The sequence below is a fragment of the Silene latifolia genome, chromosome 3 (assembly GCF_048544455.1).
Source record: "Silene latifolia isolate original U9 population chromosome 3, ASM4854445v1, whole genome shotgun sequence".
Taxonomy (NCBI): domain Eukaryota; kingdom Viridiplantae; phylum Streptophyta; class Magnoliopsida; order Caryophyllales; family Caryophyllaceae; genus Silene; species Silene latifolia.
In genome coordinates, this window is record NC_133528.1 from 74,551,201 (window position 1) to 74,564,659 (window position 13,459).

Consider the following 13,459-nt stretch of genomic DNA (forward strand, 5'->3'; position numbering starts at 1 on the left):
TATTTTCGAATAAGATTAGGAAAACTAGCTTATCCTAGTCAAGTTAGGAAAACTTGTTATTTCCTAATCCTAGTTATTATGGGATTTCTAAATTCTGGTTATATTTTTAATTATTAGTTAAATAAGTTTTCTAATTAGATTAGGAAAGAGTTAGATAGCTTAATTAACAAGTTAAGGAATTAGATCTCGAGTCAGATTGTGACATCGAGTAGGACTATAAATAAGGAACGATTGTGGCCTTATTTTTCAGATTATTCAGATTATGAGTTTTTAATAAAAGTTTACATATTGTGAGCTGTCAAATTAATCTTGCGAGGTTAGTTTTTATTTCTTCCTTGAGAGGTTGAAGTTATAGTAGGTTGAGCTATAACCTTGCGAGGTTAGAACGAGATCCACTATCCTATCCGGTTACCTTGTTCCAATTCACGCACATCATTCAATCTATTTCTTGTTTTCAATCATTCACACAAAAATCCTCACATAAACAGCCTGTTATTCATTAGTTTTCAAGATTTTCAATCCGTTTTTAATATTATTCCGCTGCCAGCTTTACAAACCCTAATTCGTTCCTTCAAAACCTACGAATTCTACATCAAATCCAAAATGTTCCAACCAAACATGAGAATGGATTCAATCCATTCCAAAAGCTCCAACCAAACACTCTCAGAATAATGATGTGAATATAAATAGGGTTCAAGACTATTTTTTTTTATATAATTTATTTACGTTTTAAAATGTTCATATATTATTGTCTGTGTAAATTTATCATAGTTTAAATTTATTTGATTGCTTTGTATCATGATACAATAGAAAACAACATTTTCCAAGTGAAAGCATAACTTCTAATTTGAAAATTAGCTTGAGATTATAGCCTTATTTATATCAAGACAAAGTTCCATGCGATCGAGTAAATAAATTTCAAGTATGGTTTTTTTTTTCTACTGATTTATGTAATACGATTTCTTTACAATTAAGTGCCTTATGTTGACATTTAGAAACTAAATAGAGAGCGTGACAAAAGAAAATACTCCGTAGAAAGTACATGCAAAAGTGAAGCAAACGTTTGAAAGCTGAAAGGGAAAATAAAAAGACCTTAAACAATGAGAAGACGCATCCGTTACATTGGTGTACAAAATTGGTCAGCCCAGAGATGTTGTAACATTCTCTAAACCAAACCTGATGTTTGTAACAGAAGTGCCTCACGCACATTCCGACCACACGACCAATCCGAAATAATAATCGAAAAATAACAAAATATTACATTCTAAACAGAACCATACAATAATGTAATTAAGCCAATATCAGCTATCATTATTCTTGACAAATGATTGTCCTTAACTTAGGAAAGGGGTGATCTATGAGGAGCACCCTTCCTCCTATTATTCAAAGAGATGAAAATCCCTTTTATAAACCCATTTGTTTTATTTTTCCTACGTAAAATGTCGCGTTCCTCTGAGATGATCGAGCTGCTTATGGCATTGCTCGAGCATGATGAACCTTTATGATGTAATGGTTCTTCGAGCATCGAGTTCTCAGTGGTCTGGGCATCATCATTCATATCAGACATTTCCATTGGTAAACCCTCAAATTGGGAAATAGTGAAATCAGATTCGTCAAAACGATATAGAATGCATGACAGATCTTCTCCATGGTATACCATATGATTCACCTGCATGTATTTTCACCAGTCATTTAATAACTTGTAATATTACTGGCGTTGATTAAGTTCGGTTGTTACTTGATACTCAGAATGTTTGGTGGTGAAAAAATAAAATCTAACCCGTATTATGTAACACAAATTCTTGTGTAAAAGAAGTCACAAACTTATAACCGGTTAAGTATGGTAGATAAGATAAAAGAAGGATGTCTACGGAGTAGGGCCTAACAAAAGGCTTGTCTTGTATATACAAATGGAGCAGAATTGACCCGTTTTCATCTTAAGACTGATACAGTGATACTGCCCGTCCTAAGAGAGATCCACTCATTACAAAAAAGGTTAAGAAATTGATTGAGTTAATTATTCACACTATTATCTTAACTAACATGAACTCTCCCACCAGTACACACAAGTACAAAACCCCTTCATCACCCTTAGTAGTCAGTACCATGACACGATAACCTCTCCAGACCCCATCCCGACCCTCATCCACCAGACCACCATGCACTTCTTCCACAGCCCCTCTGTACTCTCACCTATCACCTATCGTGTTGCCACAACCTCTTCCAGACCCTTTTATCTACACAATCATTACCATCTCTCTGGATGTGATATCACCTTTCTTCTTTCGTACCCTCACACCATGTTTGTGGTGGAAGAGGACTGGATTTATTGACTGGTTGATTTGATGGTGGGTGAATGTTCTAGAGAGCATACGAAGAGGCGGGTCATTTATTTAATAATAATGGCGCTTTAGTAAGTGTAGGGTCAAAATTTTACACATTCTCAAGCCACCAAATGAAATCCCCATGAAGAGCATCAATGACGGTTTTCTCACCATCAAGTTTCCCTTTCTCTTCTCATACTACCATGATGACTCACCATTGTTGATCGACCACCAAATGAAGCCACCATGAAGAACTCCACGACACTATCGGCAGTCAGCCAGTGCCCACTCCCATGGCTCTCCCGATCACATATAAGCTCGCTTTTCGCTTTTTTTTTTTTTAAACAAAGTTATAAAAAAGTCGGTTTTAGAATACTAAGATTAAAGAATTATAAGCATAATTAAAATAGGAACATTGTTAGGGGATTCCTTGACTTATTTCGACCAAGAACATGTATTTATAGGCTGGAAATCTAAATACCACGATGTTGGGATGGTGGTTGGGGGCGGCAGATATGGTGGTTAACGTGTGGGGAGGTTTATTTCAATGTAATAAGGAATGAAAGGTTTGTTCAATCCATACTTGTCATCCTGACTGCCAAAAACCAATGAAACATGAGGTATACTCCGTATTTGTTTACGACATGCAAGAGAGAATAGTAATTGGAGGAAAGGGGGGAGTTGAAACAAACCTTGCAAGAGAGAGAACAGAAGTGAAAAGGGGACTGAAGGATCCTGTCACAAGTAGAGCAAATGTTGGCGGGGACCTTGCATGACTTGGACTGTGGTCTTTCTTTCAAGAATATCACCTTTGCTCCATTTATAGTATAGGGCTGTCGCCGCATTTCACACATATATACCCGTTAACACTTTACAATTTCTACTACTTACTACTCTTCTACTTTATGCCGACTACTTTGGTTTCTATCACCAAAAACCAAAACAATTCCAAAACAAAAGGACAATAATAAATACAGTACTTAAAATAAAAGAAAAATGGTAAACAAGTGAAGAGTTATGAGTTACTTAGTATGAAATATTTATGAAAATATAAAACAGTCGGAAACGTGTTTTATTGTATAACGCGTGTAAAAATACAAACACCACCAAATTCTTACCCAATGCTTTTTAAAACTTAAAACGGGTCCGATAAAGGAGTATTTATGTTAGATAAATCATCTCAACCACAACCTTAAGGTGATAGTTGTAGTCCAATTAATATATTAGAATTTGAACCCGCGATCTTTGGTCACCTGACTCTAATATTATGTTAGATGAATAACCTCAACCAAATCCTTAAGGTGATACATCAAACCCAATTAATATATTCATATCCTATTAGTTGGACTTCAACCATCACCTTAAGATTTTGGTTGAGGAATTCATCTAACAATTTAGAAACCAAAATGTATAACAACTACTCCCTCCGTCCCGATCAATTGTTGTCCTTTGGTTTTGGCACAAAGTTCAAGGAAAGAGGACAGAGCCAATAACTAAATGACAAGTGGAACAAATTAAATGAGAATGATCAAATTACTCATCAAGTTCATTCTTAAAATAGAAAGGACAACAAATGACTGAGACACCCCAAAATGGAAAAGGACAACAAATGACCAGGACAGAGGGAGTATTTTATAACACAAAATCTCATTGAAGACGGGCGATATCCGTCACAAGCTTGTGACGGATACCATTTCCTCTCACAAAATACCCATTGAGAGATGAGTGGGAAACACATGGGGGGTGCCCCACCTTGTCCCCTCTCCCTTTTTTGTGAGAGGTCTTCAGCTTGTGACGGGATTAGCCCCCGTCACAAGCAAGACGCTTTGATTTTATAATAACAAACAACTTTTCCTATTTATCAAAATACCTTACTACTTGACCGGTTTTAAATACTCCGTACATAAGATGGAACTTGGTTCGAAGAAGAGACTAGATGAATATAATAAGGTTGAACATAACTGTGCATGTAATAAACAATTAAAGGCTAGGTGTGAAAAAAGGTAAGACTTCAAGAGTAAAAAAAAAAGAATTGAGAGTGGTCAAGTCAAGTAAAAATGAATTTAAACCTGAATGTAGGAGCAATCAATGAGCTTCTGAAGATCGTCCAATCTAATGACATCGTGATAGACGTACCGCCTAACCTGTCGCACAGCAAGTTAGATAAAGCTTGATGACTCTTTTCCTTTGTTTTTCTACTTTTTTTTTCCCATCCTTCATTTTTTTTTTATTTAATGCACAGACATAAACTGACTTCCGCCAAAATTGCCAGTAGCCCACTATATTTTGGCCCCAAACCCGCCCCCCTCCCTTTTCTTTTCCACAAATTCTTATTTGTGACAAATTCTCATTTGTGATGGCCCATATCGGGTCAAATAAAACCCATATAGGAGGATAAAGACAAATCATTTGTGATTCCCTATGCATTTTACTTTTTGTTTTATCTCCCCATGTGGGTGATACTTGACCCGTCATAAGCTTGTAACGGATACATCCGTCACAAGTGAGACCTATTCTTTCTTTTCAATGGTGTCTTCATATGAAGTAGATAGTATTCTTAGGTCTCACTTATTTATTTGCCTTTAATTAAAATATCCTTTATTACATTATTTATAACAAGTATTATGCATAATAGCGTAAAATAGGTCATTTGAGTATATACATTCTCTAATTCAATTCAACTGAAACACTTTTTTCAATACGAATCCATCAAATAGTAAAATCCCTTCTTTAGTTAATACTTAGATCAACTATGACAATGTTATTAATACAAAGGTAAGTCTACATACGTTCACTAACTTTTTTTTTTTTCTGGTGACAAGGGATCCCGTAACCGCTACACATTCGTTCACTAACTTTATATGATCAAATTTAGTCATTCACAAACTTAGACCATGTTTTATGGGACCAAAATGGCCAAAACTTAACTTACTTAAACTTAATTAAAAACAAATTAGCTAAAGTTAACTCAATTACCAGCTAATGTTAACTTAATTACACCTAGCTAACTAAAATTAAACTTAATTACACTTGACTACATAAATTGAACTAAATCAAATTGAATGAACCTGACCCAATCTAACTTGAAATCAAGACCAAAAGAACGAGATATTACTATGAATCTTAATGGTAAAGACATATTCTTAAAGTTTTGTTTATTAGAATTTCAAAAACTCAATCTAAATACTCTCATTTTTTCACTTTTTCTCTTAAGCGATTAGTCTTAAAAAAGCGAATTTGTACAATAGGCGTACAATCATTCATAGATCTTAACTTGATGAGTTGGTCTCCCATGAGACGGATCATTTTGATTTGAAATAATAATAAGCGAGATTTTGACGTCATTTTACATCCAACTGTAGCCAATTTTGAAAAACAAGTTATCATTAGTTGTAACACTAACTGAACATTTGTGGTTACATTTGAAATAAAATAATCACAAAACCGCGTCTTATTTGTTTTAGACAAAATTGACGATTTGAAACAAGAATTTGCGTAACTTGAGAGTGCCAGGAAGACAATCTAGCAGTAAAAAGCGAAATTGTACAATAGGCATACAATCATTCATAGATCTTAACTTGATGAGTTGGTCTCCCATGAGACGGATCATTTTGATTTGAAATAATAATAAGCGAAATTTTGACATCATTTTACATCCAAATGTAGCCAATTTTGAAAAACAAGTTATCATTAGTTGTAATACTAACTGAACAATTGTGGTTACATTTGAAATAAAATAATCACAAAACCGCGTCTAATTTGTTTTAGACAGAATCACAGAATTGACGATTTGAAACAAGAATTTGCGTAACTTGAGAGTGCCAGGAAGACAATCTAGCAGTAAATATGGAACAATCTAGCAGTAAAATGCATCCAGTCAGGGGCGAGGCCACTAAGGCCTTCGGTGTCGCAGCCGCTACACCGAAGGCGAAAAATTCGGTTAGAATTTTGTGATTTGCTACACCAAAATTTACTACTTTCACACTAATTATCTATACATTTTGCCTTGAGTATATATTTTGCTACACCGAAATCAAAATCCTAGACTCGCCACTGCATCCAGTTACCAGTTAAGGAATTAATAGCGGTATTTGAGATTGTACAGAAGTTAGTTCAACTCATCCAACTAGTAATCATTATCCTCAAAGAAATTTAATTGAAGCTTCATTATAATTTGTACTTTACCGTTTTTTTTCAATTTCACACGTTTTAGCAACTTGTTTACATTTCTATTCAAAGGTCTAGACTAAAAGGACTATTTTACCCTTTAATGTTTTTATCCTAAGTTCAATTTTATTCCATTCCGAGAAAGAATCATATCTTTTAGCCGTGGCGAACGGATAATAGTATAAAGGGAATTTTTTTCTAAAAAGTTTGAAATTTCCGACCGCCAACGTATTACTTTGGAAAAGAACTAGGAAGTACTCCGTAGTTGTTTTACTGAGTACTTCCTAGTAGAGTAAAAATTAAAAGAAGTGAAAGGAACATATGGTGATGATAAAAGACAAGTAGGTGGAGTGAAGTTCAAAATAGGAGTAAAGTTAAAAAGAATAAGTTACTAGAACAAGTGAGATTGGTAGGGGAGTAGCAGTAAAAGACAAGGTTGTGAAAATTGAAAGTGGTCAAAGTAAGACTGGGGTTATGAAAGGAACAAGTGATAAAACTTGTAACAGTGTGTAGCAGTGTAAGATGTGGATCATACACATTTTCACACACTCATCTTCTTCTTCTATATTTGATATACAAACAAACATTTACCCAATCCTAAAGTAGATATGTTGCTTTCTTTCCTCTACTATTTCAATTTTTTCACCAACCTTTTTTCTCATTTTCCTTTTTTTTTTAGCAGAATTCACTGTTATTCAAATCCTTGAATTAGTCAATTTGCAAGATTCATTTTGTTTCTGAAATTTCGGATTGGATTTATTATGTAAGCCCAACTGTTAATTGGAAGAAGAATTGTGATGACGGATAGTGTAAGGGGTACGGTCCTTTGTCTACTCTTAATTCCGTTAATTGGAATTAAGATGTTAATTGTGATGACAACACATAACATTGAAAAAAGGCTGTAAATGTCAGAATTAGTCGACTGAAAAGTCAGAATTTAATAAAGTTACGGCTTAATTCCTTTGTTTACGCCTTCTAATCAATTCAATTCAATTCAATTCAATTGAACATCAAGGTGCAATTAAGCAAGAATTTAGTTATACCAAATGATTAAATTATATAATTCATGGAGTTGAAATAACAATTGAGAATTTATTTATGGACTAATTGAGAATTGAACATCAAGTCTATTCTATTTGATTGAATATGTTTTTCTAATCTACGCATATATATTATATTGAAAAACGTATACAATCAAATGGAACAGTTGAATTACGGTGTTTTGTAATTCGAAACAATTTGAAAAGGAAGAAATAGAAATAAAACCTGCAAAAGAAGGTGAGAGCGATGGGAAGGAAGGCAGTGAGGGCAAAAGGCAAGGCAACAAGTTAAGCAAAATATGTTCTTTTCATTTTTCCGGCGAGCCTCGTGATTCGCACATGCTGCAAAGAACGTTGTCTCTTCCATTAAACTTTCTAGCCATGCAGGTTTCATCACTCTCACCATTTTTTTCTTTTTTTCAATCAAAATTCTCAACTACTAAAATTATTAATTATAAGAAGTGATAAAAGCTACTAATAAATTGAGATTATGATATAATTAAATGGGAGAATTGGATATCTTGGTTAAAGCAATGATAATAAAAATAATATAGAGAAGTAGCAAAAGTACAAGTATTACACCGTAGAATATAGTAGTAATATTATGGATTATAGTGAGAAGAACCCTAGATGAGAGAAATTGACAGCGCCTCTCTGCATTTATAGGCGCAATTTCCAGAATTGCATTTCTGTCGTTTTCATACGACAAGGCCCGTACGCTGCCCACGAGAAGGAAGCCAAGCCAAGGCATGGAGATGGTCAAGCCTTTTCCTTTCTCGAGATTTTAAACTTTTTGTGTATTCAACTTAAATTATTCACAAAATCTCATTATAGACGGCAACTATCCGTCTATAACTAAAGACGGGTCAAGTAACATACGAATTACGCATAAGACAAACAACAACTTGCGTGGTGGGGTCCAAAAATGTCACCACTTTAAGGGTATTTGACCCGTCTATAGCAAGACTTGCTGTAAATTATTGCTCACCTTCGGTTCCGATATGGATCGCAATAATATCGCTAATGTTTCATAACATAGGTTTTGTGACTTATTTTCACACGATATTATTTTGTTGCGTATTCGGTTCTAGAGCGTGTGGACGAGATTTTGTTTTTCCTCTTAATTTTTTTCCCCAACTTTCTTATACAGAGTACTCTTTAATATGGATCATGTAAGTTTACGCTATCTTTTTTATTCTGTGAGTCCCAATAACAATATCACAGGTTATACTAAAAATATCATGACTTATATTAAAAAATATCACTCTGTAGATACCTCATTTCTGCACCTCCCGCAAACCACACGGTGATGATTGGGCCGCATGTTTGGTACGCGGAACGATTTGTGACAATTCGTAAGATTATCATCAAGTGATTGCTCAAATATTAATGTCTACCTCTTAGTTGTCATCTACGTCCCGACGGTCGTTTTTGATAATTAGAGTACATTTGAGTCGGGCCTAAAACCGTCTCCATTTTTCGATAACCGTTAAATCCCGAGTCAGAATGTTCTGGAATGTTCCGGATATTTCTATTCCATATTTCATAAATTTTGTCTTTTAGTAAACAAATTCCCGTAATATTCACATAAGATATTAAGGAAAACCGAATTATTTCCGTCCTACCATAACTCAAACACGGAAATCTTTCTTCCGCAGGAGAAAACCACTTGGGAACAGACGCAGCAGGTGATGCGCCTCTTCCAAGAGACGCGATGGGCTTCGCGCGCCTCTTCCCGCACCCTTTTCGCATGTTTCTCGTATCTTTTTCATATCTTTCCGAGATTCACTTCCAAAGAGTCTCTGAAACCCTAATTCCTTCACGTGATTAGTATAAATAGGAGCCTTCGCTCCTCATATTTCTCACGCGAGTGTCCGCCCTTCTCTTCTCCCTTTGCATTCTAGACTTTGTTCTTACTTTTGGCGTCTACGTGCTTGAACATTCGACCACGTAAGCTCGGATCCTTCTGAGTATCAGCCTCCCCGTTTGCATGACCGACCAATTTGACCAACTACACATTAATCAACTTAATTAATTAATCGTTTTCCTCTTACGAGGGCACTTTCTTTGCATTCGCGTCGAGCATCACTAATCGATATCTTAGTCCTTCTCGTTTCGTCAACATGTAAGTCTGAGGGTGTAAATCTCTCTTTTTTTATTGTATTTTATTTTATTGTACCATCAATTGTAAGGTTTATGTCGAAAGTACCATTAAAACCGATTTCTAAAACCATGCTTTAAAACCTCTTTTACGGATTTCCGGTAGATAATGATCGAGAAAGGACGCAAAGAATCGCTGCGCCTCTTGAAGGAGCGTAGTTCTGCTGCGCCTCTTCGTGAGGGCTGCAGCGATTCTCGCTTCCTTTCTTCTTCGTTCGTCCTCTGTTATTCGTCAAATTCTTTTATTGGTTTCGTTTGTTTGTTAATTCTTCATCATGATAGCATATAATTCACATGTATATTATAATCATCATATTTAACATGTTTTAATCATCACAAATCCGACTTAAATCCCAAATAATCCAATATTTGCGGGTTTTCGTCATTAAATTCAATCCCGGATTATAGAGATTCAATTCATCAATATTGGGTTTCTGGAATTCGTCTTTGATATAGTTTGCATCTGTTATGTATCATGTTCATCCCATATTCGTCATTAATCCATCATATCTAACCTATTTAATTGAATTAATTTGTTTAGTTTGTTAATATTTTTCACTTCTGTCATTATTCCATCTTATGCTAATTCGTTTAATTCCGTCTCACTCATATTTTATTGCTTTCATGACCCATTCATATGTTAAATAACCTGCTAATAACTTCCATCCGAGTAAATAATTTAATCGATCTTTAAAATCATCAATTAACATTAACGGCTTGCAATTACGGCTTCACGATTTAATCGAGCCAAGGAAACAGACGCGGCGTCGTTGCGCCTATTCCAAAGGACGACTACGCTACGCTCGCTTTGTTTCTGGCCGAGTTCTCGTCCCCGAACTCCGTTTACGCCTTGACCTAGTTTAATTAGTCTACGTTTAACTAACTATTACCCGTAATATCGCGCTAATTCACGCTTGTTAATTTATTTAATTTCTTTCTTTTATTTCTTTTTCTCAAATTATCCGTTTTAAAGGTATTTTCGACATAAATCGCCTATTCCATTGTAATTATTGTAATTTTCTTTATTGTAATTTATAATTATTGTATTTCTTTTATTGCTTGAACGTTTTCACATGTAATTGAACATTAAATCCTACTTCGACCCAATTGTATGTTAAATTAATTGTTCACCGACTTAGTCTAATTCTCACATGCTAGGATTAAAACTTGGATGTTGCATTGCATGCATATAATCGACGATATATCGAGTACGAATAACTTCCCTAATCATTAGTAGAGGCCGCTATCGAGGCGGGCGGGATTAGGTGTTCGATCAAAAGAGCTTCTTAATACGTACCCTCACCCCTTACTCCAGATATCTGTGAACACCCGTGTTCATTGGCATCCACGAGAGTCATTCTAGACATAGAATGCTAAGGGTAACGATTGCCTAGTGTTCATGTCTCTACTTTGTGTCTTGACATGACACGAGGTATTCGAACGGTTCCAATTTCCCATAAAAATTTGTGGCGACTCCATACAAAATGCAAACGCTTGTTCCCAAGCGCCCCGTGGCCCTTTTTGTCCACGGTTTGGCGACTCTGGGGGATAATACACTTACGTGTAGCCAAGGGTGAAACTTGAACAAGGTTAGGGAATAATTTGTACAAGACAATTGTCGGTTTTCATAACTCGGTCTTCCTAGACCGTTTTATTCGGCCTTCCTAGGCCCAACCCAACCCATTAGACCAATCGTCCCGTCTAAACGGTCCTAATTCTTATTTGGGTCTAAGGATGGATAGCGATTGACGTCATCCATACCATGATGCTTACTCTTGTTTGTATCAAGGGCCTTCACTACTTGAGGAAATGGACTAGGAATCGGCCTTACTCTTGTTTGGCACGAGCCTCTCCACAGACTTCAGGTTTGATTGTTCGGTATGGCAACCCACCCTTTAAACCAAAACCCTTTTAAATGCACTCAGCATCCCGTTATAATGCTTGTATAAATGTGTATACCTTACATGATCACCACTTCTAAACAAAACCATGACGTTTTTTTTTCAAAAATCAAAACCCATTTTCAAACAAAAATTTCGAAATAGGCTTTTAATTAGCGCAAAATCCGGTCAAAACTCTGTCCGTTTATCGTGTCAAAATTCGGGTCACAAGCCCATTTCAAAACCTCACTTCGAGTCCACTCCTACAACTACACTATAGTTGACTAGGACACACATTTTCAAAGACCTTGTCTTTATTCAAAACTCACTCAACACAAGTGGCACACACCCACTTCACGAGTCAAAACATTTCTTCTTTTAGCAAGCGTGTTAGAATGGTCGATCGTGTTTTGATTCGTCGCCGATCTCTTATCCAGTTTTCAAGATGCCCGGATCAAGTGATGAAACAAACTTCAACCAACTTCAAAATGGTAATGATCGAATCCTAGCCGCGCTAGCCCAAATGCAAGCTACCCAAGAACAAACCTATCACCGCCTTGAGCTCATCGAAGGCCGTATCTATGCCGTAGAGGGAAGGTTGCCTCCTCATGAAAATGAAGTACTACGTAACTCCGATGATGAATCTAGGGATGAGAATCCTCTCATGGGGATGACTGTAGCTGAGAAAAGACTCCAATACCTAGAGGAGCAATTGATGTACCTTAAGGGTGATGACATTTATAGGGAGAACAATCGCAAGTATGAGGCCGTCAATTTCAAATTGCCAACTAACTTTAGTATGACGGATATCCCTAAGTTCAAGGGACACGAGAACCCTTTGAACCACATTCGTGCCTTCAAGGATTACATGTCTATCAAAGGCATCAAACCCGAGATGTTCTTAAGGATCTTTCCTTCGTCTCTTGATACCATCCCAAGGCAATGGTTCTACTCTTTAGATCACAAGAAGGTCGCTACTTGGGAAGATGCCGCAATCGAGTTCTCTAAACAATATGCGGATAATGCCGAGATCCAAGTCAACATGCGTACTCTAGAGGTTCTTACCCAAAATGACAAAGAAGGATTCACCGACTTCCTAAGTAGGTGGAGGAAGACTAGTACCCAACTAGTAGAACGCCCGGATGAGGCTACTCTTGTGGAGAAGTTTGTGGATAATCTCAAGCCCATCTATGCCAATCATTTGAGATACCAAAACATCAAGACTTTCAAGGACTTGACCGTACTAGGGACAAGGATTGAAGATGACATCCGTAAAGGACTCTTGTCCAAAACGGTAGGTCGAGGATATCAAGGGTCCACAAGTCGTTCATACGGCTCTACTAGCAAGACCGATGAAGTTAACCTTCTCGAGCCATCCAAGAAAACTACCCCACCAAGGAAATTCACAAATCTTGGGGACACTTACTCCAACGCTCTAAAAAGGTTAATGAAGCAAGGTAAACTCCAACCCATTGTACCTACTCCCGAACCCGAAAGGAAATCCAAGTTTTGGGACGAGAATTCATACTGTGAATACCATAGGGGCAAGGGGCACGACACAGAAAAATGCTACAAGTTGAAAAACGTGCTTCAAGACATGATTGAAGATGGTCGACTCCCAATACCACCGGGAGGTAAGCCTAACAACACTCAGAATCCTCTTGGAGTTCTAGTGATCACAAGTGATGAATCTACCTTAGATTGCTCACACCTCATTTCTCCCATCGAAAATGAAATTCATGCAATCGAGAATGAAGGGTTCTACTCTACTATCTCCCCTACCATTTCCGACTTCATCGCATGGGCAAGGAGTGTGGATAGACAAGTTTGGGAATTAGAAAATATGGTGACAACTCTACATGATCCCAACGCAACACCCGAAGAACAT

The 13,459-nt window shown here is 36.6% G+C and overlaps 1 protein-coding gene across 2 annotated transcripts; it reads right to left on the reverse strand.

Annotated features, from left to right (window-relative positions):
* Positions 1–1,046: 1,046 nt before the first annotated feature.
* LOC141647729 (protein RGF1 INDUCIBLE TRANSCRIPTION FACTOR 1) lies at positions 1,047–8,309 on the reverse strand. Of its 2 annotated transcripts, XM_074456029.1 has the most exons (4): positions 7,758–8,309; positions 4,394–4,468; positions 3,017–3,157; positions 1,047–1,669 (listed from the first exon to the last, which is right to left on the reverse strand). In XM_074456029.1, exons 1-4 carry the CDS (start codon positions 7,935–7,937, stop codon positions 1,340–1,342), a joined length of 726 nt encoding a protein of 241 aa, XP_074312130.1. In that variant the 5' UTR covers positions 7,938–8,309; the 3' UTR covers positions 1,047–1,339. The 2 variants fall into 2 exon arrangements, with proteins under 2 accessions (XP_074312130.1, XP_074312131.1); XM_074456030.1 differs by lacking the exon at positions 4,394–4,468 and having other exon boundaries at positions 7,758–8,153.
* Positions 8,310–13,459: the final 5,150 nt, after the last annotated feature.